This window comes from Salmo trutta, chromosome 12, assembly GCF_901001165.1.
Source record: "Salmo trutta chromosome 12, fSalTru1.1, whole genome shotgun sequence".
In the NCBI taxonomy this organism is placed as follows: domain Eukaryota; kingdom Metazoa; phylum Chordata; class Actinopteri; order Salmoniformes; family Salmonidae; genus Salmo; species Salmo trutta.
Genome location: NC_042968.1, coordinates 44,053,467 through 44,078,820, shown reverse-complemented (window position 1 = coordinate 44,078,820; position 25,354 = coordinate 44,053,467). Strand labels below are relative to the sequence as shown.

General features: G+C 46.3%; 1 protein-coding gene across 16 annotated transcripts in view; it reads right to left on the bottom strand.

Annotated features, from left to right (window-relative positions):
- LOC115203610 (troponin T, fast skeletal muscle isoforms) overlaps positions 1-23,841 on the bottom strand; it is a 66,635-nt gene extending 42,794 nt beyond the window's left edge. For 4 of the 16 annotated variants that reach the window (XM_029768420.1, XM_029768425.1, XM_029768424.1 and 1 more), the window contains exons 1-5: positions 23,690-23,841; positions 19,681-19,719; positions 18,718-18,731; positions 16,600-16,608; positions 15,122-15,244 (exon numbers count right to left, since the gene is read on the bottom strand). In XM_029768420.1, the coding sequence (XP_029624280.1) occupies positions 15,122-15,244; positions 16,600-16,608; positions 18,718-18,731; positions 19,681-19,700 (166 nt within the window). In that variant the 5' untranslated portion in view covers positions 19,701-19,719; positions 23,690-23,841. The remainder of the gene's footprint in view (positions 1-15,121; positions 15,245-16,599; positions 16,609-18,717; positions 18,732-19,680; positions 19,720-23,689) is intronic. The other 12 variants (XM_029768431.1, XM_029768433.1, XM_029768435.1 and 9 more) reach the window with 5 other exon arrangements.
- Between the last annotated feature and the right edge of the window lie 1,513 nt (positions 23,842-25,354).

Below are 25,354 nucleotides of genomic sequence, written 5' to 3'. Positions count from 1 at the left end.
ACCACCATCTAGGCACATCTCAGATGTCATCCTCATAAACCCCTATCTCCTACCACGTTCTAGGCACATCTAACAGCACATTCCTCATTAACCTCTAGCTACTACCACGGTCTAGGCACATCTCAGAACTCATCCTCATTAACCCCTAGCTCCTACCACCGTCTAGGCACATCTCAGATCTCATCCTCATTAACCCCTATCTCCTACCACGGTCTAGGCACATCTCAGAACTCATCCTCATTAACCTCTAGTTCCTACCACCTGTGTAGGCACATCTCAGAACTCATCCTCATTAACCCCTTTTCCTACCATGGTCTAGGCACATCTCAGATCTCTTCCTCATTAACCTCTAGTTCCTACCACCCTCTAGGCACATCTCAGATCTCATCCTCATTAACCCCTATCTCCTACCACGGTCTAGGCACATCTCAGAACTCATCCTCATTAACCCCTATCTCCTACCACGGTCTAGGCACATCTCAGATCTCATCCTCATTAACCCCTATTTCCTACAACGGTCTAGGCACATCTCAGATCTCATCCTCTTTAACCCCTAGCTCCTACCACCGTCTAGGCACATCTCAGATCTCATCCTCATTAACCCCTAGCTCCTACCACGGTCTAGGCACATCTCAGATCTCATCCTCATTAACCCCTATTTCCTACCACGGTCTAGGCACATCTCAGAACTCATCCTCATTAACCCCTATCTCCTACCACGGTCTAGGCACATCTCAGATCTCTTCCTCATTAACCTCTAGTTCCTACCACCATCTAGGCACATCTCAGATATCATCCTCATTGACCCCTAGCTCCTACCACGGTCTAGGCACATCTAACAGCACATTCCTCATTAACCCCTATCTCCTACCAAAGTCTAGGCACATCTCAGAACTCATCCTCATTAACCCCTAGCTCCTACCACCGTCTAGGCACATCTCAGATCTCATCCTCATTAACCCCTAGCTCCTACCACCGTCTAGGCACATCTCAGAACTCATCCTTATTAACCCCTAGCTCCTACCACCATCTAGGCACATCTCAGATGTCATCCTCATTAACCCCTAGCTCCTACCACCATCTAGGCACATCTCAGATCTCATCCTCATTAACCCCTAGGTCCTACCACCGTCTAGGCACATCTCAGATCTCATCCTCATTAACCCCTATCTCCTACCACGGTCTAGGCACATCTCAGAACTCATCCTCATTAACCCCTATCTTCTACCACAGTCTAGGCACATCTCAGATCTCATCCTCTTTAACCCCTAGTTCCTACCACCATCTAGGCACATCTCAGATGTCATCCTCATTGACCCCTAGGTCCTACCACCGTCTAGGCACATCTCAGATCTCATCCTCATTAACCCCTATCTCCTACCACGGTCTAGGCACATCTCAGATCTCATCCTCTTTAACCCCTAGCTCCTACCACCGTCTAGGCACATCTCAGATCTCATCCTCATTAACCCCTAGCTCCTACCACGGTCTAGGCACATCTCAGATCTCATCCTCATTAACCCCTATTTCCTACCACCGTCTAGGCACATCTCAGAACTCATCCTCATTAACCCCTATCTCCTACCACGGTCTAGGCACATCTCAGATCTCTTCCTCATTAACCTCTAGTTCCTACCACCATCTAGGCACATCTCAGATATCATCCTCATTGACCCCTAGCTCCTACCACGGTCTAGGCACATCTAACAGCACATTCCTCATTAACCCCTATCTCCTACCAAAGTCTAGGCACATCTCAGAACTCATCCTCATTAACCCCTAGCTCCTACCACCGTCTAGGCACATCTCAGATCTCATCCTCATTAACCCCTAGCTCCTACCACCGTCTAGGCACATCTCAGAACTCATCCTTATTAACCCCTAGCTCCTACCACCATCTAGGCACATCTCAGATGTCATCCTTATTAACCCCTAGCTCCTACCACCATCTAGGCACATCTCAGAACTCATCCTCATTAACCCCTAGGTCCTACCACCGTCTAGGCACATCTCAGATCTCATCCTCATTAACCTCTAGCTACTACCACGGTCTAGGCACATCTCAGAACTCATCCTCATTAACCCCTAGCTCATACCACCGTCTAGGCACATCTCAGATCTCATCCTCATTAACCCCTATCTCCTACCACGGTCTAGGCACATCTCAGAACTCATCCTCATTAACCTCTAGTTCCTACCACCTGTCTAGGCACATCACAGAACTCATCCTCATTAACCCCTAGCTCCTACCACCATCTAGGCACATCTCAGAACTCATCCTCATTAACCCCTAGGTCCTACCACTGTCTAGGCACATCTCAGATCTCATCCTCATTAACCCCTATCTCCTACCACGGTCTAGGCACATCTCAGAACTCATCCTCATTAACCCCTATCTTCTACCACAGTCTAGGCACATCTCAGATCTCATCCTCTTTAACCCCTAGTTCCTACCACCATCTAGGCACATCTCTGATCTCATCCTCATTAACCCCTAGCTCATACCACGGTCTAGGCACATCTTAGATCTCATCCTCATTAACCCCTATCTCCTACCACGGTCTAGGCACATCTCAGAACTCATCCTCATTAACCCCTATCTCCTACCACCGTCTAGGCACATCTCAGATCTCATCCTCTTTAACCCCTAGTTCCTACCACCATCTAGGCACATCTCAGATCTCATCCTCATTAACCCCTAGCTCATACCACGGTCTAGGCACATCTTAGATCTCATCCTCATTAACCCCTAGCTCCTACCACCGTCTAGGCACATCTCAGAACTCATCCTTATTAACCCCTGGCTCCTACCACCATCTAGGCACATCTCAGATGTCATCCTTATTAACCCCTAGCTCCTACCACCATCTAGGCACATCTCAGAACTCATCCTCATTAACCCCTAGGTCCTACCACCGTCTAGGCACATCTCAGATCTCATCCTCATTAACCTCTAGCTACTACCACGGTCTAGGCACATCTCAGAACTCATCCTCATTAACCCCTAGCTCATACCACCGTCTAGGCACATCTCAGATCTCATCCTCATTAACCCCTATCTCCTACCACGGTCTAGGCACATCTCAGAACTCATCCTCATTAACCTCTAGTTCCTACCACCTGTCTAGGCACATCTCAGAACTCATCCTCATTAACCCCTAGCTCCTACCACCATCTAGGCACATCTCAGAACTCATCCTCATTAACCCCTAGGTCCTACCACTGTCTAGGCACATCTCAGATCTCATCCTCATTAACCCCTATCTCCTACCACGGTCTAGGCACATCTCAGAACTCATCCTCATTAACCCCTATCTTCTACCACAGTCTAGGCACATCTCAGATCTCATCCTCTTTAACCCCTAGTTCCTACCACCATCTAGGCACATCTCAGATCTCATCCTCATTAACCCCTAGCTCATACCACGGTCTAGGCACATCTTAGATCTCATCCTCATTAACCCCTATCTCCTACCACGGTCTAGGCACATCTCAGAACTCATCCTCATTAACCCCTATCTCCTACCACCGTCTAGGCACATCTCAGATCTCATCCTCATTAACCCCTAGCTCCTACCACCGTCTAGGCACATCTCAGATCTCGTCCTCATTAACCCCTATCTCATACCTCCGTCTAGGAACATCTCAGATCACATCCTCATTAACCCCTAGCTCCTACCACAGTCTAGGCAGATCTCAGATCTCATCCTCTTTAACCCCTAGCTCCTACCACTGTCTAGGCACATCTCAGATCTCATCCTCATTAACCCCTATCTCCTACCACAGTCTAGGCACATCTCAGATCTCATCCTCATTAACCCCTACCTACTACCACGGTCTAGGCACATGTCAGAACTCCTCCTCATTAACCCCTATCTCCTACCACGGTCTAGGCACATCTCAGAACTCATCCTCATTAACCCCTTTTCCTACCATGGTCTAGGCACATCTCAGATCTCTTCCTCATTAACCTCTAGTTCCTACCACCCTCTAGGCACATCTCAGATCTCATCCTCATTAACCCCTATCTCCTACCACGGTCTAGGCACATCTCAGAACTCATCCTCATTAACCCCTATCTCCTACCACGGTCTAGGCACATCTCAGATCTCATCCTCATTAACCCCTATTTCCTACCACGGTCTAGGCACATCTCAGATCTCATCCTCTTTAACCCCTAGCTCCTACCACCGTCTAGGCACATCTCAGATCTCATCCTCATTAACCCCTAGCTCCTACCACGGTCTAGGCACATCTCAGATCTCATCCTCATTAACCCCTATTTCCTACCACGGTCTAGGCACATCTCAGAACTCATCCTCATTAACCCCTATCTCCTACCACGGTCTAGGCACATCTCAGATCTCTTCCTCATTAACCTCTAGTTCCTACCACCATCTAGGCACATCTCAGATATCATCCTCATTGACCCCTAGCTCCTACCACGGTCTAGGCACATCTAACAGCACATTCCTCATTAACCCCTATCTCCTACCGAAGTCTAGGCACATCTCAGAACTCATCCTCATTAACCCCTAGCTCCTACCACCGTCTAGGCACATCTCAGATCTCATCCTCATTAACCCCTAGCTCCTACCACCGTCTAGGCACATCTCAGAACTCATCCTTATTAACCCCTAGCTCCTACCACCATCTAGGCACATCTCAGATGTCATCCTCATTAACCCCTAGCTCCTACCACCATCTAGGCACATCTCAGAACTCATCCTCATTAACCCCTAGGTCCTACCACCGTCTAGGCACATCTCAGATCTCATCCTCATTAACCCCTATCTCCTACCACGGTCTAGGCACATCTCAGAACTCATCCTCATTAACCCCTATCTTCTACCACAGTCTAGGCACATCTCAGATCTCATCCTCTTTAACCCCTAGTTCCTACCACCATCTAGGCACATCTCAGATGTCATCCTCATTGACCCCTAGGTCCTACCACCGTCTAGGCACATCTCAGATCTCCTCCTCATTTACCCCTATCTCCTACCACGGTCTAGGCACATCTCTGATCTCATCCTCATTAACCTCTAGTTCCTACCACCATCTAGGCACATCTCAGATGTCATCCTCATAAACCCCTATCTCCTACCACGTTCTAGGCACATCTAACAGCACATTCCTCATTAACCTCTAGCTACTACCACGGTCTAGGCACATCTCAGAACTCATCCTCATTAACCCCTAGCTCCTACCACCGTCTAGGCACATCTCAGATCTCATCCTCATTAACCCCTATCTCCTACCACGGTCTAGGCACATCTCAGAACTCATCCTCATTAACCTCTAGTTCCTACCACCTGTGTAGGCACATCTCAGAACTCATCCTCATTAACCCCTTTTCCTACCATGGTCTAGGCACATCTCAGATCTCTTCCTCATTAACCTCTAGTTCCTACCACCCTCTAGGCACATCTCAGATCTCATCCTCATTAACCCCTATCTCCTACCACGGTCTAGGCACATCTCAGAACTCATCCTCATTAACCCCTATCTCCTACCACGGTCTAGGCACATCTCAGATCTCATCCTCATTAACCCCTATCTCCTACCACGGTCTAGGCACATCTCAGATCTCATCCTCTTTAACCCCTAGCTCCTACCACCGTCTAGGCACATCTCAGATCTCATCCTCATTAACCCCTAGCTCCTACCACGGTCTAGGCACATCTCAGATCTCATCCTCATTAACCCCTATTTCCTACCACGGTCTAGGCACATCTCAGAACTCATCCTCATTAACCCCTATCTCCTACCACGGTCTAGGCACATCTCAGATCTCTTCCTCATTAACCTCTAGTTCCTACCACCATCTAGGCACATCTCAGATATCATCCTCATTGACCCCTAGCTCCTACCACGGTCTAGGCACATCTAACAGCACATTCCTCATTAACCCCTATCTCCTACCGAAGTCTAGGCACATCTCAGAACTCATCCTCATTAACCCCTAGCTCCTACCACCGTCTAGGCACATCTCAGATCTCATCCTCATTAACCCCTAGCTCCTACCACCGTCTAGGCACATCTCAGAACTCATCCTTATTAACCCCTAGCTCCTACCACCATCTAGGCACATCTCAGATGTCATCCTCATTAACCCCTAGCTCCTACCACCATCTAGGCACATCTCAGAACTCATCCTCATTAACCCCTAGCTCCTACCACCGTCTAGGCACATCTCAGATCTCATCCTCATTAACCCCTATCTCCTACCACGGTCTAGGCACATCTCAGAACTCATCCTCATTAACCCCTATCTTCTACCACAGTCTAGGCACATCTCAGATCTCATCCTCTTTAACCCCTAGTTCCTACCACCATCTAGGCACATCTCAGATGTCATCCTCATTGACCCCTAGGTCCTACCACCGTCTAGGCACATCTCAGATCTCATCCTCATTAACCCCTATCTCCTACCACGGTCTAGGCACATCTCAGATCTCATCCTCATTAACCCCTAGCTCCTACCACCGTCTAGGCACATCTCAGATCTCATCCTCATTAACCCCTAGCTCCTACCACGGTCTAGGCACATCTCAGATCTCATCCTCATTAACCCCTATTTCCTACCACCGTCTAGGCACATCTCAGAACTCATCCTCATTAACCCCTATCTCCTACCACGGTCTAGGCACATCTCAGATCTCTTCCTCATTAACCTCTAGTTCCTACCACCATCTAGGCACATCTCAGATATCATCCTCATTGACCCCTAGCTCCTACCACGGTCTAGGCACATCTAACAGCACATTCCTCATTAACCCCTATCTCCTACCAAAGTCTAGGCACATCTCAGAACTCATCCTCATTAACCCCTAGCTCCTACCACCGTCTAGGCACATCTCAGATCTCATCCTCATTAACCCCTAGCTCCTACCACCGTCTAGGCACATCTCAGAACTCATCCTTATTAACCCCTAGCTCCTACCACCATCTAGGCACATCTCAGATGTCATCCTCATTAACCCCTAGCTCCTACCACCATCTAGGCACATCTCAGAACTCATCCTCATTAACCCCTAGGTCCTACCACCGTCTAGGCACATCTCAGATCTCATCCTCATTAACCCCTATCTCCTACCACGGTCTAGGCACATCTCAGAACTCATCCTCATTAACCCCTATCTTCTACCACAGTCTAGGCACATCTCAGATCTCATCCTCTTTAACCCCTAGTTCCTACCACCATCTAGGCACATCTCAGATGTCATCCTCATTGACCCCTAGGTCCTACCACCGTCTAGGCACATCTCAGATCTCCTCCTCATTAACCCCTATCTCCTACCACGGTCTAGGCACATCTCTGATCTCATCCTCATTAACCTCTAGTTCCTACCACCATCTAGGCACATCTCAGATGTCATCCTCGTAAACCCCTATCTCCTACCACGTTCTAGGCACATCTAACAGCACATTCCTCATTAACCTCTAGCTACTACCACGGTCTAGGCACATCTCAGAACTCATCCTCATTAACCCCTAGTTCCTACCACCGTCTAGGCACATCTCAGATCTCATCCTCATTAACCCCTATCTCCTACCACGGTCTAGGCACATCTCAGAACTCATCCTCATTAACCTCTAGTTCCTACCACCTGTGTAGGCACATCTCAGAACTCATCCTCATTAACCCCTTTTCCTACCATGGTCTAGGCACATCTCAGATCTCTTCCTCATTAACCTCTAGTTCCTACCACCCTCTAGGCACATCTCAGATCTCATCCTCATTAACCCCTATCTCCTACCACGGTCTAGGCACATCTCAGAACTCATCCTCATTAACCCCTATCTCCTACCACGGTCTAGGCACATCTCAGATCTCATCCTCATTAACCCCTAGTTCCTACCACGGTCTAGGCACATCTCAGATCTCATCCTCTTTAACCCCTAGCTCCTACCACCGTCTAGGCACATCTCAGATCTCATCCTCATTAACCCCTAGCTCCTACCACGGTCTAGGCACATCTCAGATCTCATCCTCATTAACCCCTATTTCCTACCACGGTCTAGGCACATCTCAGAACTCATCCTCATTAACCCCTATCTCCTACCACGGTCTAGGCACATCTCAGATCTCTTCCTCATTAACCTCTAGTTCCTACCACCATCTAGGCACATCTCAGATATCATCCTCATTGACCCCTAGCTCCTACCACGGTCTAGGCACATCTAACAGCACATTCCTCATTAACCCCTATCTCCTACCGAAGTCTAGGCACATCTCAGAACTCATCCTCATTAACCCCTAGCTCCTACCACCGTCTAGGCACATCTCAGATCTCATCCTCATTAACCCCTAGCTCCTACCACCGTCTAGGCACATCTCAGAACTCATCCTTATTAACCCCTAGCTCCTACCACCATCTAGGCACATCTCAGATGTCATCCTCATTAACCCCTAGCTCCTACCACCATCTAGGCACATCTCAGAACTCATCCTCATTAACCCCTAGGTCCTACCACCGTCTAGGCACATCTCAGATCTCATTCTCATTAACCCCTATCTCCTACCACGGTCTAGGCACATCTCAGAACTCATCCTCATTAACCCCTATCTTCTACCACAGTCTAGGCACATCTCAGATCTCATCCTCTTTAACCCCTAGTTCCTACCACCATCTAGGCACATCTCAGATGTCATCCTCATTGACCCCTAGGTCCTACCACCGTCTAGGCACATCTCAGATCTCATCCTCATTAACCCCTATCTCCTACCACGGTCTAGGCACATCTCAGATCTCATCCTCTTTAACCCCTAGCTCCTACCACCGTCTAGGCACATCTCAGATCTCATCCTCATTAACCCCTAGCTCCTACCACGGTCTAGGCACATCTCAGATCTCATCCTCATTAACCCCTATTTCCTACCACCGTCTAGGCACATCTCAGAACTCATCCTCATTAACCCCTATCTCCTACCACGGTCTAGGCACATCTCAGATCTCTTCCTCATTAACCTCTAGTTCCTACCACCATCTAGGCACATCTCAGATATCATCCTCATTGACCCCTAGCTCCTACCACGGTCTAGGCACATCTAACAGCACATTCCTCATTAACCCCTATCTCCTACCAAAGTCTAGGCACATCTCAGAACTCATCCTCATTAACCCCTAGCTCCTACCACCGTCTAGGCACATCTCAGATCTCATCCTCATTAACCCCTAGCTCCTACCACCGTCTAGGCACATCTCAGAACTCATCCTTATTAACCCCTAGCTCCTACCACCATCTAGGCACATCTCAGATGTCATCCTTATTAACCCCTAGCTCCTACCACCATCTAGGCACATCTCAGAACTCATCCTCATTAACCCCTAGGTCCTACCACCGTCTAGGCACATCTCAGATCTCATCCTCATTAACCTCTAGCTACTACCACGGTCTAGGCACATCTCAGAACTCATCCTCATTAACCCCTAGCTCATACCACCGTCTAGGCACATCTCAGATCTCATCCTCATTAACCCCTATCTCCTACCACGGTCTAGGCACATCTCAGAACTCATCCTCATTAACCTCTAGTTCCTACCACCTGTCTAGGCACATCTCAGAACTCATCCTCATTAACCCCTAGCTCCTACCACCATCTAGGCACATCTCAGAACTCATCCTCATTAACCCCTAGGTCCTACCACTGTCTAGGCACATCTCAGATCTCATCCTCATTAACCCCTATCTCCTACCACGGTCTAGGCACATCTCAGAACTCATCCTCATTAACCCCTATCTTCTACCACAGTCTAGGCACATCTCAGATCTCATCCTCTTTAACCCCTAGTTCCTACCACCATCTAGGCACATCTCAGATCTCATCCTCATTAACCCCTAGCTCATACCACGGTCTAGGCACATCTTAGATCTCATCCTCATTAACCCCTATCTCCTACCACGGTCTAGGCACATCTCAGAACTCATCCTCATTAACCCCTATCTCCTACCACCGTCTAGGCACATCTCAGATCTCATCCTCTTTAACCCCTAGTTCCGACCACCATCTAGGCACATCTCAGATCTCATCCTCATTAACCCCTAGCTCATACCACGGTCTAGGCACATCTTAGATCTCATCCTCATTAACCCCTAGCTCCTACCACCGTCTAGGCACATCTCAGAACTCATCCTTATTAACCCCTGGCTCCTACCACCATCTAGGCACATCTCAGATGTCATCCTTATTAACCCCTAGCTCCTACCACCATCTAGGCACATCTCAGAACTCATCCTCATTAACCCCTAGGTCCTACCACCGTCTAGGCACATCTCAGATCTCATCCTCATTAACCTCTAGCTACTACCACGGTCTAGGCACATCTCAGAACTCATCCTCATTAACCCCTAGCTCATACCACCGTCTAGGCACATCTCAGATCTCATCCTCATTAACCCCTATCTCCTACCACGGTCTAGGCACATCTCAGAACTCATCCTCATTAACCTCTAGTTCCTACCACCTGTCTAGGCACATCTCAGAACTCATCCTCATTAACCCCTAGCTCCTACCACCATCTAGGCACATCTCAGAACTCATCCTCATTAACCCCTAGGTCCTACCACTGTCTAGGCACATCTCAGATCTCATCCTCATTAACCCCTATCTCCTACCACGGTCTAGGCACATCTCAGAACTCATCCTCATTAACCCCTATCTTCTACCACAGTCTAGGCACATCTCAGATCTCATCCTCTTTAACCCCTAGTTCCTACCACCATCTAGGCACATCTCAGATCTCATCCTCATTAACCCCTAGCTCATACCACGGTCTAGGCACATCTTAGATCTCATCCTCATTAACCCCTATCTCCTACCACGGTCTAGGCACATCTCAGAACTCATCCTCATTAACCCCTATCTCCTACCACCGTCTAGGCACATCTCAGATCTCATCCTCATTAACCCCTAGCTCCTACCACCGTCTAGGCACATCTCAGATCTCGTCCTCATTAACCCCTATCTCATACCTCCGTCTAGGAACATCTCAGATCACATCCTCATTAACCCCTAGCTCCTACCACAGTCTAGGCAGATCTCAGATCTCATCCTCTTTAACCCCTAGCTCCTACCACTGTCTAGGCACATCTCAGATCTCATCCTCATTAACCCCTATCTCCTACCACAGTCTAGGCACATCTCAGATCTCATCCTCATTAACCCCTACCTACTACCACGGTCTAGGCACATCTCAGAACTCCTCCTCATTAACCCCTATCTCCTACCACGGTCTAGGCACATCTCAGATCTCATCCTCATTAACCTCTAGTTCCTACCACCATCTAGGCACATCTCAGATGTCATCCTCATAAACCCCTATCTCCTACCACGGTCTAGGCACATCTAACAGCACATTCCTCATTAACCTCTAGCTACTACCACGGTCTAGGCACATCTCAGAACTCATCCTCATTAACCCCTATCTCCTACCACGGTCTAGGCACATCTAACAGCACATTCCTCATTAACCTCTAGCTACTACCACGGTCTAGGCACATCTCAGAACTCATCCTCATTAACCCCTAGCTCATACCACCGTCTAGGCACATCTCAGATCTCATCCTCATTAACCCCTAACTCCTACCACGGTCTAGGCACATCTCAGAACTCATCCTCATTAACCTCTAGTTCCTACCACCTGTCTAGGCACATCTCAGAACTCATCCTCATTAACCCCTAGCTCCTACCACCATCTAGGCACATCTCAGAACTCATCCTCATTAACCCCTAGGTCCTACCACTGTCTAGGCACATCTCAGATCTCATCCTCATTAACCCCTATCTCCTACCATGGTCTAGGCACACTTCAGAACTCATCCTCATTAACCCCTATCTTCTACCACAGTCTAGGCACATCTCAGATCTCATCCTCTTTAACCCCTAGTTCCTACCACCATCTAGGCACATCTCAGATCTCATCCTCATTAACCCCTAGCTCATACCACGGTCTAGGCACATCTTAGATCTCATCCTCATTAACCCCTATCTCCTACCACGGTCTAGGCACATCTCAGAACTCATCCTCATTAACCCCTTTTCCTACCACGGTCTAGGCACATCTCAGATCTCATCCTCATTAACCCCTATTTCCTACCACGGTCTAGGCACATCTCAGATCTCATCCTCTTTAACCCCTAGCTCCTACCACCGTCTAGGCACATCTCAGATCTCATCCTCATTAACCCCTATCTCCTACCACGGTCTAGGCACATCTCAGAACTCATCCTCATTAACCCCTATCTTCTACCACAGTCTAGGCACATCTCAGATCTCATCCTCTTTAACCCCTAGTTCCTACCACCATCTAGGCACATCTCAGATCTCATCCTCATTAACCCCTAGCTCATACCACGGTCTAGGCACATCTTAGATCTCATCCTCATTAACCCCTATCTCCTACCACGGTCTAGGCACATCTCAGAACTCATCCTCATTAACCCCTATCTCCTACCACCGTCTAGGCACATCTCAGATCTCATCCTCATTAACCCCTAGCTCCTACCACCGTCTAGGCACATCTCAGATCTCGTCCTCATTAACCCCTATCTCATACCTCCGTCTAGGAACATCTCAGATCACATCCTCATTAACCCCTAGCTCCTACCACAGTCTAGGCACATCTCAGATCTCATCCTCTTTAACCCCTAGCTCCTACCACTGTCTAGGCACATCTCAGATCTCATCCTCATTAACCCCTATCTCCTACCACAGTCTAGGCACATCTCAGATCTTATCCTCATTAACCCCTACCTACTACCACGGTCTAGGCACATCTCAGAACTCCTCCTCATTAACCCCTATCTCCTACCACGGTCTAGGCACATCTCAGATCTCATCCTCATTAACCTCTAGTTCCTACCACCATCTAGGCACATCTCAGATGTCATCCTCATAAACCCCTATCTCCTACCACGGTCTAGGCACATCTAACAGCACATTCCTCATTAACCTCTAGCTACTACCACGGTCTAGGCACATCTCAGAACTCATCCTCATTAACCCCTATCTCCTACCACGGTCTAGGCACATCTAACAGCACATTCCTCATTAACCTCTAGCTACTACCACGGTCTAGGCACATCTCAGAACTCATCCTCATTAACCCCTAGCTCATACCACCGTCTAGGCACATCTCAGATCTCATCCTCATTAACCCCTAACTCCTACCACGGTCTAGGCACATCTCAGAACTCATCCTCATTAACCTCTAGTTCCTACCACCTGTCTAGGCACATCTCAGAACTCATCCTCATTAACCCCTAGCTCCTACCACCATCTAGGCACATCTCAGAACTCATCCTCATTAACCCCTAGGTCCTACCACTGTCTAGGCACATCTCAGATCTCATCCTCATTAACCCCTATCTCCTACCATGGTCTAGGCACACTTCAGAACTCATCCTCATTAACCCCTATCTTCTACCACAGTCTAGGCACATCTCAGATCTCATCCTCTTTAACCCCTATCTCCTACCACGGTCTAGGCACATCTCAGATCTCATCCTCATTAACCCCTATTTCCTTCCACGGTCTAGGCACATCTCAGAACTCATCCTCATTAACCCCTATCTCCTACCACGGTCTAGGCACATCTCAGATCTCTTCCTCATTAACCTCTAGTTCCTACCACCATCTAGGCACATCTCAGATATCATCCTCATTGACCCCTAGCTCCTACCACGGTCTAGGCACACCTAACAGCACATTCCTCATTAACCCCTATCTCCTACCACAGTCTAGGCACATCTCAGAACTCATCCTCATTAACCCCTAGCTCCTACCTCCGTCTAGGCACATCTCAGATCTCATCCTCATTAACCCCTAGCTCCTACCACCGTCTAGGCACATCTCAGAACTCATCCTTATTAACCCCTAGCTCCTACCACCATCTAGGCACATCTCAGATGCCATCCTCATTAACCCCTACCTCCTACCACCATCTAGGCACATCAAACACCACATTCATCATTAACCCCTAGCTCCTACCACTGTCTAGGTATATCTCAGAACTCATCCTCATTAACCCCTATCTCCTACCACGGTCTAGGCACATCTTAGATCTCATCCTCCTTAACCCCTAGCTCCTACCACGGTCAAGGCACATCTCAGATCTCATTCTCATTAACCCCAACTCCTACCACGGTCTAGGCACATCTCAGATCTCATCCTCATTAACCCCTAGGTCCTACCACCGTCTAGGCACATCTCAGATCTCATCCTCATTAACCCCTAGCTCCTACCACTGTCTAGGCACATCTCAGAACTCATCCTCATTAACCCCTAGCTCCTACCACTGTCTAGGCACATCTCAGAACTCATCCTCATTAACCCCTATCTCCTACCACTGTCTAGGCACATCTCAGATCTCATCCTCATTAACCCCTAGCTCCTACCACTGTCTAGGCACATCTCAGAACTCATCCTCATTAACCCCTAGCTCCTACCACTGTCTAGGCACATCTCAGATCTCCAAGTGCAGAGGGGCTCGGGCCTAGGGGTGGATTTGGGATTGATCATGATTAGTAATATTAAAGAAGCAGTTTGAGAGGAAGCAGCTGAAGCCACTCAGTGAGGAAGAGGCGTGCTTTTAGAAAGAACATGAACGTGTACTGTTGCTATAACTAATACACATACTAAACTATGGGTATGCAGTACCAATATACATACCGCACTATGAATACACAGTACTAATACACATAGTATACTATGCATATACAGTACTAATATACAGTACATGGTAGACTGTGGATATACAGTACGTAGACCAGGGGTGTCAAACTCATTTTGCCCCGTGGGCCATGTTCAGTACCCCCCCCCCTCCCCCAGTACTCAAACCACTCCCATGAATCAGCTCACAGGGGATACAGTATGTTTGACACCCCTCACATAGACCATAGAAGTATGCTTTCTTCATAGTGGGCAGTTATGAAGAGGAGGTACCTCCAGTAGCTCAACAGTTAACATTAGTTCCTCAGGGGTTTGAGGTGGAGACAGGGGTCGGACACTATCAGGAGGGACTATATACTATATTAGTAGGTCTCATCTATGTCTACCTGGGGGACAGGTGTGGTTGCACAAGGGAAGGATGAATGAATACCCTACGCCACATACCTTCCTCCTCTACAACCTCAGGCTCAGGCTCAGGCTCGGGTTCTGCCTCCTCCTCTACCTCCTCTTCCTCTACCTCCTCCTCTGGGGCTGCCTCGGGGGCTACCTCTACTTCTACTACCTCTTCTTGGGATACGCAGCAGAGCACGCAGCATGCAGCGGGAACCCAGGGACAGGAAGGGTTTCGGAGAGAGGTTAGATATTCGTTTATGAACACGTGAAGGAGGAGAGAGAATCGGTTAGGTTATAGGATGAAAATGATTACTTCAGTTTAAGGAGGGATGAGAGAAGAGAGGAGAGGACAGTACTGTACTGCTGGAGTGTGTGCAGCGAGCAGTGAGGCTGAGAAGAACAGAAAGAGAGGGATGAGAGAAGAGAGGAAATATGGATGGAAAAAGATGGGTAGACAGCATTAATAAGATGAAGTGAAATGATACGTTATGAATGATTGATGGTTTTCTGCATACCGGAGATACCTGAGTTTGAAAACGTGTCACATGCCAAAAAATGTGGAATTCCTTATTGCCCAATCACATTTTTCCTTATTCTTTAAGTTGTCGAAAATTTGTCAGAACAGTCACCCTTAAGAAGTGTTTGACAAGCCATTTGATAAATCAAACGTGATTACGCACAGATAAAACAAACGTAATTATGATAAATGATAAGCAAGCAGGGATTTTGTGAGATTTTTTTACAAACGCTTGATCAACAATGACAGACTTTATTATCTAGAGAATTCAGTTGACACACGGACAAACAAAGCAAGAAGTTTTTCAATTCCACATGACGAACTGGTACACAAAGCTCACATACAGGGAAGGCTGTACGGGTATCATTATGTGTGGCTGCATACTGTAATGTAATTGTGGTTACTAAGTTATAACAGAGAAACAGAGCGCACGATTGAAGGTCTGAGTATATGTAAAAGCTTGCTTTGTTGTGTTAAAACAGACATGGATCAAATCAAATCAAATTTTATTGGTCACATACACATGGTTAGCAGATGTTAATGCGAGTGCAGCAAAATGCTTGTGCATCTTGTTCCGACAGTGCAGTAATATCTAACAAGTAATCTAACAATTTCACAACAACTACCTTATACACACAAATGTGAAGGGATGGAATAAGAATATATAAATATATGGAAGAGCGATGGCCGTGCGGCGCAGGCAAGATGCAGTAGATGGTATAAAATACAGTATACACATATGAGATGAGTAATGTTGTGTGAATCTGACTTCACACAAAGCTAGCTTTCCAGCGAAGTTAAGATGTTTATGAGCTCCACATTACAGATATTTGAGGGTAAGCAAAAGCGGTTGTTAATTAGTAATAAATTATCGAGTCACACAAATAATCTATTAAAAAGACTCGCAAAGCAGGCGCTGTCAAACACATTTCAGATTAAGGGTAAGAGTCGACAAATTAGTAAGAGTGGCATCGCCATGGAAACCAAAATGTCTGTTCTTGTTGTTTTTTACCTTCCTCGTCTTCAGTTTCCGCAAAATAAATATGGTGAAACAAAAACACATGTCATTTCTTAGATCATAAATTGGTCCAATCCTTGCCCTGAGACATGGCTTTATAGGAGACATTTCTTAGATCATAAATTGGTCCAATCCTTGCCTTGAGACATGGCTTTATAGGAGTCCATAGCCATGTCCCAGGTCAAGTCAGAATCATGCTGATCATTCATACCGTGTACTATCCTCCATGACTGCCTAAATTACACGCTATTTGTGAGTTTGACAAAAAACATTTATTCAAACCCATATATAAACGCTTATACAATTTGCATTCTCTAAATAATAACATCTTCACTTGAAGGCTCATCTAGGGCTGTATCCAGTCTAGGAGGACAGGATAGTATACCAGCATCTAGGGCTGTATCCAGTCTAGGAGGACAGGATAGTATACCAGCATCTAGGGCTGTATCCAGTCTAGGAGAACAGGACAGTATAGCAACATCTAGGGCTGTATCCAGTCTAGGAGGACAGGATAGTATACCAACATCTAGGGCTGTATCCAGTCTAGGAGAACAGGACAGTATACCAACATCTAGGCCTGTATCCAGTCTAGGAGGACAGGATAGTATACCAGCATCTAGGGCTGTATCCAGTCTAGGAGGACAGGATAGTATACCAGCATCTAGGGCTGTATCCAGTCTAGGAGGACAGTATCCCAACATCTAGGGTTGTATCCAGTCTAGGAGGACAGGACAGTATACCAACATCTAGGGCTGTATCCAGTCTAGGAGAACAGGATAGTATACCAGCATCTAGGGCTGTATCCAGTCTAGGAGGACAGGATAGTATACCAGCATCTAGGGCTGTATCCAGTCTAGGAGGACAGGGCAGTATACCAACATCTAGGGCTGTATCCAGTCTAGGAGGACAGGATAGTATACCAACATCTAGGGCTCTATCCAGTCTAGGAGGACAGGACAGTATACCAACATTTAGGGCTGTATCCAGTCTAGGAGGACAGGATAGTATACCAGCATATAGGGCTGTATCCAGTCTAGGAGGACAGTATACCAACATCTAGGGCTGTATCCAGTCTAGGAGGACAGGACAGTATACCAACATCTAGGGCTCTATCCAGTCTAGGAGGACAGGATAGTATACCAGCATCTAGGGCTGTACCCAGTCTAGGAGGACAGGACAGTATACCAACATCTAGGGCTGTATCCAGTCTAGGAGGACAGGACAGTATACCAACATCTAGGGCTGTGTCCAGTCTAGGAGGACAGGACAGTATACCAACATCTAGGGCTGTATCCAGTCTAGGAGGACAGGACAGTATACCAACATCTAGGACTGTATCCAGTCTAGGAGGACAGGACAGTATACCAACATCTAGGACTGTATCCAGTCTAGGAGGACAGGACAGTATACCAACATCTAGGGCTGTATCCAGTCTAGGAGGACAGGACAGTATACCAACATCTAGGGCTGTATCCAGTCTAGGAGGACAGGACAGTATACCAACATCTAGGGCTGGGTCCAGTATAGGAGGATGGTATACAGCATATGATTTTGACATACTTTCAGGATTAATGACAACATGGCAAGACATAATTGTCTTTCTTCAAAGGTAAAAGACAATTGCCAGAATTAAATACTGATCAATTATTGCGAACCGCATTGCCTGAAAATACGTACTTGAAACTCAAAGCTAATGATATAAAATGTTATATAAACATCTTTCACTGAGTCAAGCCAAACCAGCACAGAAATAGACAGACTTTAACCCTTGTAGAAGGTTAGAAGAAATATTGAATTATTATCACAACTACCGATACACAGTGTGAAAGAGACGAGTTCAGGCTTTACCACTGTATTTACAACAGTATTATTTACCACAGTATTATTACATGATTATAAAGTAAACATAGAGTTGAGGACAGACTGGTTGAGAATGGACACAATCTTTCTGTTCTTCGTGAACCCAGTTGGGGGAGACACAGCTCTATGAATAGAGGATGCTGCCGTACAGAAGGCTTCAGCTCCACCTTGTTTAAATGTGGAGATACGTGTCAATGATCATTAAAGGAAGAGTAGATTTTTTTCAAAGTAGTTTTGTTATTTTCCACTTACCCTCGATCTGATCACTGAAAAATAAAAACAGCATACAGTTAGCATCAACAGGCCCATTTAACTTAGAGTTATAAGACAAACAGCTCTCTACAGTAATTAAAATCTCCATTCCTACCTAAATATATGAAACATTAATGTTTTATTATGATATGTTGGATAAAATAGTAAAGACAGACACCAATGTCCAGGGAACAGCCCAGCTAGTTGATTACCTATCAACTAGACTCCGTAACAATTCATGTTACTACCAATAAACCTCATGCCTATCTTGTTTCACTCCAGTGGCAATTATTTACTAACAAGATACTCAGAGATCAGGTTGTAAATGTCTCAGTCCCACTGATAGCACCAAAATGTAATACATTTATTATATATATATTTTTTAAATGTATTATTATTTTTTATTTGTATTTATTTTATCCGTTATTTGACCAGGTAAGTGGACTGAGAACACGTTCTCATTTACAGCAACGACCTGGGGAATAGTTACAGGGGAGAGGAGGGGGATGAATGAGCCAATTGGAAACTGGGGATTATTAGGTGACCATGATGGTTTGAGGGTCAGATTGGGAATTTAACCAGGACACCAGGGTTAACACCCCTACTCTTACGATAAGTGACATGGGATCTTTAATGACCTCAGAGAGTCAGGACACCCATTTAACGTCCCATCCGAAAGACGGCACCCTACACAGGGCAATGTCCCCAATCACTGCCCTGGTGCATTGGGATATTTTTTATTTTTTAGACCAGAGGAAAGAGTGCCTCCTACTGGCCCTCCAACACCACTTCCAGCAGCATCTGGTCTCCCATCCAGGGACTGACCAGGACCAATCCTGCTTAGTATTTAGTCCTACTTGTAAATTATTTGGTAGCTAATGAGCCTAACAAGGAAATTAAACCCTCAGTCATAAAATGAATGAAATTAAGGAATAAAATGAATCATAAAATGGGAATACTTACACTTCCTCAGTGTCAGACATGGTGACAGTGGATTTACACCTGGAAGAAAAGTAGTAAAGTTTCTTTATTTAAATGTATTATTTTATTGTAGGATTTTTTCCCCCTTTCATCTGAAGGAGAATACATGGGTAATACACCGCTGAGGTAAGTTATGTCGTCTTCATTCACATCCTCTCATCTGAAGGATAATACATGGGTAGTACAAGGAAAGGGAAAGGGGATACCTAGTCAGTTGTACAACTGAATGCCTTCAACTGAAATGTGTCTTCCTCATTTAACCCAACCCCTCTGAATCAGAGCGGTGTGGGGGGTGGGGGGCTGCCTTAACCGACACACTGCTGAGGTAAGTTATGTCCTCTTTATTCACATCCTTCCAACAACATTTGACATAATTTGTAGGTTAAAACTTTCCAAAGGCGCACTGAAAGGACAACTTAGTGTCATGTAGTAAAGACGACTAGCTAACACATCTCCTCATCCTCCTTCAGGTCTCTAAAGCCCCCGGCTGTACAGGACGTGGAACAACTCTCATTTCTAATCCTTTGGATATATATAAAGTGTCCTAAGAGGGTTCTTTCACACCTAGTGGTCCAGGACAGCTGCAGATGTCCTTCAGGCTTAGTCCTTTAGGATCTTATTACCCAGACTCAGCTGAGACCTTCTCTGTCCACATAGCTCCCAAATCCCCCTCTCCTTTTCTCCATATCTGGGCATCGTGGTCATTCATCACAACAAAGAAGGAATAAGTGATGATGGTAAGGAGAAGTCTGAGGATCCTTCCTGATTGGTTGGGTTCGACAAGACGATTCGGTTGACCCTTTGTGGTTCGTTTGGTTAACTTGTGATATAAAAGACTGGTTGACGATGATGACGAGCCTCCACCAGACAAACACAAAAACAATATAAAAATATTTGGTTGAAAATCTATCCTTTTTGTGTGTGTGTGTGTGTGTGTATGTGTGTGTGTGTGTGTGTGTGTGTGTGTGTGTGTGTGTGTGTGTGTGTGTGTGTGTGTGTGTGTGTGTGTGTGTGTGTGTGTGTGTGTGTGTGTGTGTGTGTGTGGCGTCTACATATGTATGTGTGTTGGTGCCCGTGTGTACGTGTGCCCGTCTGAAGATTTCCTTGGGTTTGCGTAACAAAGCCTGAGAAGGTCACAGAGTTAGGGGGGATACCACAAGGGTGTCCAGTATTACCCTTTAGCATTTAGCTGTACACCCCGCAGAGATTGTGACTGTCAACGTGCTATCAGCTGTTCACCGCTAAGCCGTCATTGTAATTGGTAATACTGGTATGATGCCGCGGTACAATTAAGGGGAGCAGTTTTAGTTGTTATTATAAATTCTTAAGTTGGAGAGGACAACGCCTGGGGACAACAGGAGAACCATGAAATGCTTTGAAAGGATGTAACCTTTGACCCAAAACCCTCAGTCTAGAACACTCAATGCAGCTGTATCTCCATAGCTGTTTGAACTTGATAGAATACACTGTACTGTACTATAGGAATGGTAACCTGTCTAAACGGACTATCGCCTCGTAGCACTCACATCTGGAACCATGAAATGCTTTGAAAAAGGCTTTTTGCATGGCTCACATCAACATCATCATCCCAGACACCCTTGGACACATTCCAATTCGCCTACCGCCCCCCCAAACAGATCCACAGACGACTCAATCTCTATTGCACTCGACACTGCCTTCTTCCATCTGGACAAGAGGAACACATATGTGAGAATGCTGTTCATTGACTGCAGTTCAACGTTCAACACCATAGTGCCCTCCAAGCTCATCACACTAAGCTAAGGACCCACTTCCTGATGGGCCGCCCCCCCCCCCCCCCCCGGGTGGTGAGGGTAGGCAACAACATATCCGCCACGCTGACCCTCAACTTGGGAGCCCATCAGGGATGCGTGCTTAGTCCCCTCCTGTACTCCCTGTTCAGCACAACTGCGTGGCCACGCATGACTCCAACACCATCCTCAAGTTTGATGACGACACAACGTTGGTTGGCCTGATCACCAACGACGATGAGACAGTCTATAGGGAGGAGGTGAGTGACCTGGCAGTGTTTCAGGACAACAGCCTCTCCCTCAACGTCAGCAAGGCAAAGGAGCTGATCGTGGACTATAGGAAACGGAGGGCCGAGCACGCCCCCATCCACATCGACGGGACTGTAGTGGAGCGGGTTGAAAGCTACAAGTTCCTCTATGTCCACATCACTAAGCATCATGGTCCACACACACCAACACAGTTGTGAAGAGGGCACGACAACGCCTCTTTCCCATCAGGAGGCTGAAAAGATTTGTCATGGGCCCTCAGATCCTCAAAATGTTCTACAGCTGCACCATTGAGAGCATCTTGACTGGCTGCATCACCGCTTGGTATGGCAACTGCGACCGTAAGGCGTTACAGACGGTAGTGCATTCAGTCCAGTACGTCACTGGGGTCCAGCTCCCTGCCATCCAGGACCTCTATACCAGACGTCAGAGAATGACCCTAAAAATTGTCATAGACTCCAGCCACCCAGATCATAGACTGTTCTCTCTGCCATAAGACTGCTAAACAGTTAAATAGTTAACCAAATAGCTACCTGGACTATCTGCATTGACCCTTTTTGTACTAACTCTTTTGACTAATGAAATACGTTGCTGTTACTGTTTATTATCTATCCTGTTGCCTAGTTACTTTACCCCTACCTATACGGTATGTACATATCTACCTCTATTACCTCTTATGACTTGGTACTGTTACCCAGTGTATATAGCCAAGTTATTACCTCGTACCCCTGCACATCAACTCAGTACTGTTACCCAGTGTATATAGCCATGTTATTACCTCGTACCCCTGCACATCAACTCAGTACTGTTACCCAGTGTATATAGCCAAGTTATTACCTCGTACCCCTGCACATCAACTCAGTACTGTTACCTAGTGTATATAGCCAAGTTATTACCTCGTACCCCTGCACATCAAATCAGTACTGTTACCCAGTGTATATAGCCAAGTTATCGTTACTCATTTAGTATTTATTCTTTGTGCTATTATTTTTCTATTTTTCTCTCTCTGCGTTGTTGGGAAGGGCCCGTCAGTAAGCATTTCACTGTTAGTCTACACCTGTTGTTCCTCTCTACACTGTTGGGAAGGGCCCGTCAGTAAGCATTTCACTGTTAGTCTACACCTGTTGTTCCTCTCTACACTGTTGGGAAGGGCCCGTCAGTAAGCATTTCACTGTTAGTCTACACCTGTTTACAAACCAAGTGACAAAAACATTTTGATTTGATTCAGCATCCAGGGATTGTCCACAAAAGTTTTCAATTACACATAACACACATAAAAACACCTTGAAAAGAATTATTGTATTGACCTGTATCTAGAAAGCATTGACTAAATCTATTTCCCTTTTCGGTCAATTTAAACAATTTAAAGTTGTCCAATGAAAATTGTTGTCTTAAAAATGATATGCTACCAAACTCCAAACAGAAGAAACTGAACTATTTCAGTTTTTCAGACTGTTTACGGTGTTGCACGTAAACTTAGAGAGTAAACTTTGACGTGTTTGCAATTGTGAGACGTGTCCCACGGTCCAACATCCGGGCTCAGATGCCCCCAGCAGTCTGGCTGGAGCAGCTTAGATTACAACCAGAAGACAGTCCCAGTTCTATACGTTAGTAGGCTATAGATTCTCCTATGGTAAATCTACTGTGACAGTAGGAGAGACCACTTCCTCTTCCTGGTCTCCAGTTCTATATGTTAGTAGGCTATAGATTCTCCTATGGTAAATCTACTGTGACAGTAGGAGAGACCGCTTCTTCTTCCTGGACTCGTAAATCACTGTCTCTTTATCCATCTCTGTCTGTCTCTCTGTATCAGTGGCACATACCTGTCCAGGAATATTTAACAAACCCTCTATAATAACAGGAATTTACTCAAAACACAGGAATCAATCACTCTTAAACGGTGAAATGTTGTGTTTCTCCAACCCTTTGTCTTTCTATCTATCTTTCTTTCTTACCTCAGACAAGTTGAAAGAAGTGAGACTCCCTGGCGATGGATGGGGAGACTGGCTGTAAAGGCTTCTACAAACTCTTCTCATCAAATAAGTCCTTGTGTTATAGTGATATTTGATCTTGTCAAGCTGCTCATTGGCTGGGGTCTGACAGTGTGAGGTAGGGGAGTCGAGGGGGGCCTGCGGCATCTTCACACCCTCAATAAGGAGATGGATAAAGGTGGGGGGTCGGGGGGGTGGCTAAGGAGGGATAAGAGAAGGAGTGGGGTTCTGGTTGTGGAAAGAAGCAGCTGAGATGTGTCTGGTGCTATATTTGTGGTGAGCAGAAGCAGAACTGATAGGGTGTACGAGTAATGGGGATCCCACTGGGCATAACCTGCTGGAGTTTAGAGGCTTATACATCAGCGGCTTGGAATGTGGACAATGTCCCCTGTGTGTTCTACCAGCAGGAATACACACTCTGTCAGTCAGTCTGTCAGTCAGTCTGTCAGTCAGTCTGTCAGTCAGTCTGGCAGTCATTAATGAGTCCAGTCATGGGATGGCAGAGGAGAGGACGGTGAACTTTACGGACTACAAACCAGTCAGTTATTATGTTACATATTCTAGTATTTTGATCCAGTTATTGGATATACTGTACCTGTACTCTTCTATGTACTTCATGTCTTCCAGACGTTATAATATCAGGTATTGGATGTTTTGGGAGGCATTTTGATATTTCTTTATCTAAGTAAATGTGATGAAATTATGTTTGCTTTGACAACTTTATTAATTTCTGTGTAACTTTATCTTGTGACATATTTTGCATATTTATACTGTGTCTACATGCATGTTTAAAAATATGTATATATATTTTCTTATTAATTTGTACCTGAATGTTGGTAACCCGATTTGCATATGAATACATATTCATGTAAGATAATTTACATATTCATGTTTATGTGATGTGTTTTCATATTTGTATTTGTTTACCTGTTTACATGACAAGGCACCTGCATAGTACTCATCCATGCTGCTGAACCCTTTCACAAAGTTGATCACGGCCTCAGAGAGAAGAGGACACACCCACTGAGATGCCGGCCTATCATATGGAACTTCCTCCTTCCCCTCTACACAACACCACAGCCACCGACGTGCCGGCCTATCATATGAAACTTCCTCCTTCCTCTCTACACAACACCACACCCACCGACGTGCCGGCCTATCATATGGAACTTCCTCTCTACTCAACACTTGGAATGGCTCAATGTTCAGGTGGCCCATGTGTTGGCTGGACCAGAGGTGGTCTCTATATTGTATGTGTGAGCAGGCTCCTGTCTGCCTCTAGGGGTTGTTGTGTAGGAGCAGCAGAGCAGGAGCAGGAGCAGGAACAGGAACAGGAGCAGGAGCAGGAACAGGAGCAGGAACAGGAGCAGGAGCAGGAACAGGAGCAGGAGCAGGAACAGGAACAGGAACAGGAACAGGAGCAGGAGCAGGAACAGGAGCAGGAGCAGGAACAGGAACAGGAACAGGAGCAGGAACAGGAGCAGGAGCAGGAGCAGGAGCAGGAACAGGAACAGGAGAAGGAACAGGAGCAGGAGCAGGAGCAGGAGCCGGAGAAGGAACAAGAACAGGAGAAGGAACAGGAACAGGAGCAGGAGCAGGAACAAGAACAAGAACATGAGCAGGAGCAGG